The sequence below is a fragment of the Chiloscyllium plagiosum genome, chromosome 13, assembly GCF_004010195.1.
Source record: "Chiloscyllium plagiosum isolate BGI_BamShark_2017 chromosome 13, ASM401019v2, whole genome shotgun sequence".
Lineage (NCBI taxonomy): Eukaryota > Metazoa > Chordata > Chondrichthyes > Orectolobiformes > Hemiscylliidae > Chiloscyllium > Chiloscyllium plagiosum.
In genome coordinates, this window is record NC_057722.1 from 24616087 (window position 1) to 24623689 (window position 7603).

General features: G+C 41.3%; 1 protein-coding gene across 2 annotated transcripts in view; it reads right to left on the reverse strand.

Annotated features, from left to right (window-relative positions):
* LOC122555846 (ephrin type-A receptor 4) overlaps nucleotides 1-7603 on the reverse strand; it is a 110902-nt gene that overhangs the window by 27042 nt on the left and 76257 nt on the right. For both annotated transcript variants that reach the window (XM_043702044.1, XM_043702045.1), the window contains exons 6-8: nucleotides 4617-4741; nucleotides 3734-3893; nucleotides 3036-3147 (exon numbers count right to left, since the gene is read on the reverse strand). In XM_043702044.1, coding sequence (XP_043557979.1) covers nucleotides 3036-3147; nucleotides 3734-3893; nucleotides 4617-4741 — 397 coding nt within the window. The remainder of the gene's footprint in view (nucleotides 1-3035; nucleotides 3148-3733; nucleotides 3894-4616; nucleotides 4742-7603) is intronic.

Here is a 7603-nt window from a genome sequence, read left to right on the forward strand (position 1 = left end):
GTTATGGTAGGGGATTTTAACTTTCCAAACATCGACTGGGACTGCCATAGTATTAAAGGTTTAGATGGAGAGAAATTTCTTAACTGTGTACAAGAATTTTTCTGATTCAGTATGTGGATGTACCGACTAGAGAAGGTGCAAAACTTGACCTACTCTTGGGAAATAAGGCAGGGCAGGTGACTGAGGTGTCAGTGGGGGAGCACTTTGGGGTCAGCGACCATAATTCTATTCGTTTTAAAATAAGTGATGGAAAAGGATAGACCAGATCTAAAAGTTGAAGTTCTAAATTGGAGAAATGCCAATTTTGACGGTATTAGGCAAGAACTTTCAAAAGTTGGTTGGAGGCAGATGTTCGCATGTAGAGGAAAGGCTGGAAAATGGGTAGCCTTCAGAAATGAGATAACAAGAATCCAGAGAAAGTATATTCCTGTCAGGGTGAAAGGGAAGGCTGGTAGGTATAGGGAATGCTGGATGACTAAAGAAATTGAGGGTTTGGTTAAGGAAAAGGAAGGATGCATATGTCAGGTATAGACAGGATAGATCGAGTAAATCCTTAGAAGAGTCATAAAGTAAGTAGGAGTATACTTAAGAGGGAAATCAGGAGGGTAAAAAGGGGACATGAGATAGCTTTGGCAAATAGAATTAAGGAGAATCCAATGGGTTTTTACAAATATATTTAAGGACAAAAGGGTAACTAGGGAGAGAATAGGGCCCCTCAAAGATCAGCAAGGCAGCCTTTGTGTGGAGCCACAGAAAATGGGGGAGATACTAAATTAATATTTTGCATCAGTATTTACTGTGGAAAAGGATATGGAAGATATAGACTGTGGGAAAATAGATGATGACACCTTGCAAAATGTCCAGATTACAGAGGAGGAAGTGCTGGATGTCTTGAAACCATTAAAGGTGGATAAATCCCCAGGACCTGATTAGGTGTACCCGAGAACTCTGTGGGAAGCTAGAGAAGTGATTGCTGGGCCTCTTGCTGAGATATTTGTATCATCGATAGTCACAGGTGAGGTGCCGGAAGACTGGAGGTTGGCAAACGTAGTGCCACTGTTTAAGAAGGGCGGTAAAGACAAGCCAGGGAACTATAGACCAGTGAGTCTGACCTCAGTGGTGGGCAAGTTGTTGGAGGGAATCCTGAGGGACAGGATGTACATGTATATGGAAAGGTAAGGACTGATTAGGGATAGCCAACATGACTTTTTGCATGGGAAATCACGTCTCACAAACTTGATTGAGTTTTCTGAAGTAACAAAGAAGATTGATGAGGGCAGAGCAGTAGATGTGATCTATATGGACCTCAGTAAGGCATGTGACATGGTTCCCCATGGGAGACTGATTAGAAAGGTTAGATCTCATGGAATATAGGGAGAACTAGCCATTTGGATACAGAACTGGCTCAAAGGTGGTGGTGGTGGTGGAGAGTTGTTTTTCAGACTGGAGGCCTGTGACCAGTGGAGTGCCACAAGGATCGGTGCTGGGTCCTCTACATTTTGTTATTTACATAAATGATTTGGATGCAAGCATAAGAGGTACAGTTAGTAAGTTTACAGATGACACCAAAATTGGAGGTGTAGTGGACAGCGAAGAGGATTACCTCAGATTACAACAGGATCTGGACCAGATGGGCCAATGGGCTGAGAAGTGGCAGATGGAGTTTAATTCAGATAAATGCGAGGTGCTGCATTTTGGGAAAGCAAATCTTAGCAGGACTTACGTGCCTTGACAGGACATTGGTTAGGCCACTTTTGGAATACTGGTCTCTCTGCTATCGGAAAAATGAAAGGGCTCTGAAAAGGTTGACAAGGATGTTGCCGGGGTTGGTGGGTTTGAGCAACAGGGAGAGGCTGGGGCTATTTTCCCTTCAGAGTCACGGATGAGGGGTGACCTTATAGAAATCATGAGGGGCATATACAGGTGAGCCTAAAACTAGAGGGCATAGGTTTAAGGTGAGATGGGAAAGATTGAAAAGAGATCTATGTGGCAACCTTCTTTACGCAGAGAGTGGTACGTGTATGGAATGAGCTGCCAGAGGAAGTGGTGGAGACTGGTACAGTTGCAACATTTAAGAGGCATTTGGATGGGTATATGAATAGGAAGGGTTTGGAGGGATATGGGCTGGGTGATGGCAGGTGGGACTAGATTGGGTTGGGATATCTGGTCGGCGTGGACATGTTGGACTGAAGGGTCTGTTTCCATGCTGTACATCTCTGTGACTCTATGACACTCATACATGAAAAACTGGTCATAACTGAAGTGAAAGGGAAACAATGGGCAAACACAGACAAATTCTCCAAATTTATGCAGTAATATCTTTCAAGAAAGATCACCGGATTGTAATCCTATGGCAAATGGTTGCTTCCAATTTAGTATCTTTAAGCTTTTCTGGTTCAGATCAGCTTTCTAACAGAGACCAGACAATGAGCACCCCATGTGGAAACACCCTAGATCTTTCACAGCTGTTCCCATTGGTGCAATGTAGTTTTCATGCTCTGACGTGAGTCAAGATGATCTCAAACATACCAGATCTTGTCATGTTTTTCTATTCACCTCCCTCCATGGTTTATTTTGATTGGTACTGTATTACTGGACTGCCACAATATAGTGTTTACTTTTAAGCTTTGAAAATGTCCAGAGATTCAAACATCCTTTAAATTGTGAGGTGGGATCTCAGGCAACATTTGAGCAATAGTGCCAATAAGTATGTTTTTCAGTATTGATTAAAGGCACTTTTGCTTTGAATTCCAATTCAGGAGCAGTGGTGATATAATGGCCTCCCAGAGCTCTCCCTCATTTATAATACCACTTAAAGAAGATGGCTCTGAGAAACTGAGCAAGAAGCAAAGCCACTGAATCCAGGCTCAGTTCACAAGGCCCATGGGAATGTATATTTTCTCTGCTGCTTGAGAGGGAGGGAAAGGGCTTTTGCATAGTGAATGTGAAGGTGTCCGCCTTCAATTCTATGGTAGATCTGAATTTCCAGCTGCAGTAGATCTTTTGCTCCCTGCTTGTAAAGAATAATGTCTTACCTCCTGCTTATAATGAAGGCTGAGATCAGAATCACCAGTAGAACTGCACTGCCAGCCACAGACACAAGCAACACAGTCGGGCTGGCACCATCCCCAATGATAGCTGATGGAGCTGGGAACAAACAGAGAAAGGTACAGGAGTTTCTTAATAGACAGATCTCATCATAGGGCACACAAAGTAAAACATTAATTATGGAAACACTTCCTTTTAATCTATACAGGTGCCCTGATGTTAGAAATTGAACTGAACTAACATTATTATTTTAGGTCCTCCTGCTGAGAAATGAATGTCCTCATCTGTTAGAGGTTAAATCTGACCTATTATATTAAGCAAAACTGATCTCATCCAGAGCAAGGGTAGAATGTTAAGGTCAGTCTTGAACTCCGTCAGTTAAAGAGATGAGAACAAATCAGCAATAGTTCGGCTACCATTAGCTATTTACAAATCCCTGCCAGAAAATCCAAGTCTGCTGCTGGCAGTTATAGCTTCAGCTGTGATGCTTGCATAGCTGAATAACCAGCTGGCATTCATTGCCTTGGGTTACATATGGTAATCAGGTTTTTAAGCAAGGGTTGAATGGATGCTGTCCACACATCTATACTCTACTTGATTCAACAAATATGTTTAAATCTAAATTTCAAAATCGCTGAAGAATATCAATGAAACTGACAGAAATGAGTTCTGAACTGCTTAATACCTGAATTTGTTATAAACTGAAATGGGGCACTGAAATCGCCATATCCTGCAGCAGTTCGTGCACGAACATGAAACATGTAGGCTGTTAAGGGGTTCAGACCCTTGATTTCTGTGTTCCTTGAGAGAGTTTTAACAATTCTGTAACTGCGTTCATTCTGATCCTGCATAAAAATATAAATCACTGTGTTAGAAGGGAAACAGTTAAAACAATGAGCTGGTACTCACATCGAGAATAAAAGACTCTAGTTTTGCCTTCAGGATATGCGCACATTAGAGAAGAAAGGGGATGTCCTGTGTTTACTGCTCAGTGTGCTTGTTAGTGCTCCATTCATAAAGACAAAGCCAAATAGAAGACACGGTCTCTGTAAAGACTGATTTTACAAGATGTATAGAATGGACAATGCAGAAAAGGCAGCTGTAAGAAATCTACATTACTGGAGTTTTTCAAGTGAAGAGCTATTATATTGTAAATACCAGTTGGAAGTTTACTGACACAACCTGCAGTTTATAATGGAATCACAAATGGTAGAGGTGACTTTATTAAACAGCAATGTATTGTTAGATGCTACATTTGTTATTAAGTTTAACTCTCCCTTGATGTTAACAAGAACTTTGAACGGGAAAAAAAAACATTTAGAAGGGCCGGAGATCTTAGATGTGCAAGTACGAAAGAGCTTTGATGGGCCAGGAAGCCCCCTTCTGCTCTGTATTATTTGATGTTTCTCTATAATGTAGACAGTTTCACATGTTTAAAATCACACAACACCAGGTTACAGGCCAACAGGTTTATTCGGAAGCCCTGCTGTTCTGTGATTTTTAACTTTGTACACCCCCAGTCCAACACCGGCACCTCCAAATCCTTTCACGTGTTGATCGCCACTGACCTTTTCATAGTACTTGATCTCGTATTCTAGAATTACACCATTTGGCCGCTCAGGTTCTGGCCAAACCAATGTAACCCCATGTCTTGTTATTTCCTTTGCTTGTATTAGACCAACTGAAGATGGAGCTGTGTGGAATAAATGCACCAGTTAACCAACTTATAAAGAAAAACACCCTTGATACAACTAATCCTTTATACACTCTAATCATTGTGGAGGAATTTAATTTTTAAAAGTAAATAATTTCATTACAACAAATGTGTATAAAACTTATTTTATTGTATGGGCAGGTTTCCAGACAGGCTTGATAATGAAAAGATTAACTTGTAAACTCCACATCACATTGTCGTTTCCCGAAATGTTTTGTGATTTGTGAATCTTTGTACATACCTAAAGATGTTGATATCAGGAATTAATAAGGGAACAGAATGCTGGTGCTGCATTAAAGGAGGAACTGACATGCTGTGCTTTTAAGAATGTTATTATTTTTAATCAACTTGATCAGGCAATATTATGACACACCCTCAGGATCGGTGGAATTTAAGCCTGGACATCCTGGTCCAGAGGTAGGGTCACTATTACTATGTGCCAAGAGCCCTACTTTAAAGAATGTGGTCCATACAAGAATCCCATTCACAGGTTAATTCATCAACATGGCTTTCTGTAGCTCATGCAAATGAATTTTCATTGATTGCAAATTGATTTCTCCTGGTCAGAAGAGGTTTAGCCTTTGCTGTTACTTGTCAGAATCACTAGACGTATTGATGAACAGAGATTGACCAACATTAGTCTAAGAGCCTCAGTTTTTTTCATCAAAAGCATGCTGGCATTGAATTCAATTTCTCCGAGTTGACCAAAGTTCATCTACTTCCAGACTGAAGTAAACAGAGAGCAATTGTCAGAGCTTCCTAAACCAAATATTCTTGACACAGTCTTATCAAAAGCACGGTGGTGAAAAAACAGTAGTCTAACTAAGCAAATGTTAAGTTAATCAACAGGATTCACACTACAAATAGCAATAGAAATCTGTAACTTTTGTTATGTTTCAGACAATATTTTCTAAGCTGGGAGTACCATTACCAATGTACTTATAAATTTTCAAGTTGAGAACTATCACCACGTACTTTGGTGGAGAGCTATCAAGCAAACATTTATTTCATCTATAACAACAACAGAAATATCCTGCTTTAGAGAAAGGAAAATCAATTTCCATTCCCAAATCTTGTTCATTAGCACATGATATATGCTGGAACTGGTAAGGCCTGTCTGTGACAACTTCATGTTTGAATTTCACTGCTGAAAAATAGCCACTTAGTTAAAGTGTAGTACCCAGAATCTCACACTTCAGTCAAAAGTCAAAGCCTGGAGAGGGGAGGGGGGAGTAAAATTGATCCAGAAGAAATCAAATGTAAAAAAATGAGGCATTGAAATCTGTGTTTGCAACTGCTTATAGCGAAAATGCACCCCCCGCCCCCCTCCATCCCCACCAACAACCGCTGCCACTGCCTATGTTGTACTCCCTATGTCTTGCAAGAAATCTGCCCTGAGATGGTCTGAAGTAAAATCTCGGGTGATGGTATGCGATGATTAGCTGCTGGCTGGAACATACCATTCCAGTGTTTCATTTCAACAAAATGTAGCACAGCCTTGGAATTTTCACTTTGTTGTGTCCAATGCTCTTCCACTCTGTCCAGATGTGAACAAACTCTTTGACTAGATTCAATTCCTCAATGACCTGCTATTCTGCACCCCTCAATAGTTTTATTGCTGTCCTCCTGACCTGAACCCCAGCATTTCCAGTACTGAAGAACAGCTTTGTTCTGTGTGGCAAATTCTATTATGCAATTTTCAAGGTATCCAAGAATCAGAACCAGCTGAAGTTACCTAAGAAACCAAAGTATAGAAATAAAACAACAGATCCATTAAAGACATAAAAGCAAACGTTGCTGGAAAAGCTCAGCAGGTCCGGCAGTATATGGGAAGAGTAACCAGAGTTAACATTTCGGGTCTGGTGACCCTTCCTCAGAACTGGACCGGAACCAAAACATTAACTCTGACTTCTCTGAACCAGAAGCTGACAGACCCACTGAGCTTTTCCAGAGGTTTCTGTTTTTATTTCTGAATTACAGCATCCACAATTCTTTTGGTGATCCATTAAATAAACCAAAATAAGATAGAAATAGTTGCAAAAGCTGGCTCCTTATTGCTTGTGAACGAATAAAGCCAAATGTATAATAATTCACTTTTAAATTCTGGAACACACTTAGATTACTGTTTGTTTTCGTTTTTATGGTTAAAGATAGTTTCTGTTGCCATGGTAAAACCACTGGCAACAGTGGACAGCTGGCAACCAGACTGCCTTTATGGGAACATGGGAGATCTCACAAATGGTCACTGAATGGTTCTGGACGTTGAATCCCAGCAAAACCTACTCATGCTATGGCAGAAAGAAGTGGATAGGCCCTGAACTTTGGGGCAATATTTCCAGCATCAAACTTTTTTTTGATCTAAATTTGAGTCTTAGGACAGGTAAAGATATTTGAGTGGGTGTGTTCTAGACCCCAGGCCCTACATAGGCTGTGGAGAAGGTAGCACTGACAGGGAGTACTTGCGGACACAGAGATAGGCTCAAATGTAGGGCCTCCCTCCCATCCTCCTCCTCTAACCTAGCTTTAAAGTCCACAGGTAAGCTACTCAGTGTTCTTGTTTTGGCGACGAAGTGTAGAGTAATGGCAGCGCAGGCAGTGGAATGTTCCTCCTGCAGGATGTTTGAGGTAGGGGTGACCACCGATACTCCTGCCGACTTCATCTGCAGGAAATGCAGATGGATCCTGCTCCTCACAGAACGAGTTAGGGAACTGGAACTGGAGTTGGATGAACTGAGGATTATTCGAGAGGCTGAGAGGGTGATAGATAGAAGCTACAGGGACATAGTTACGCCAGAGAACAGAGGTAGCTGGGTAACAGTTAGAGGTGGGAAGGGGAGGAAG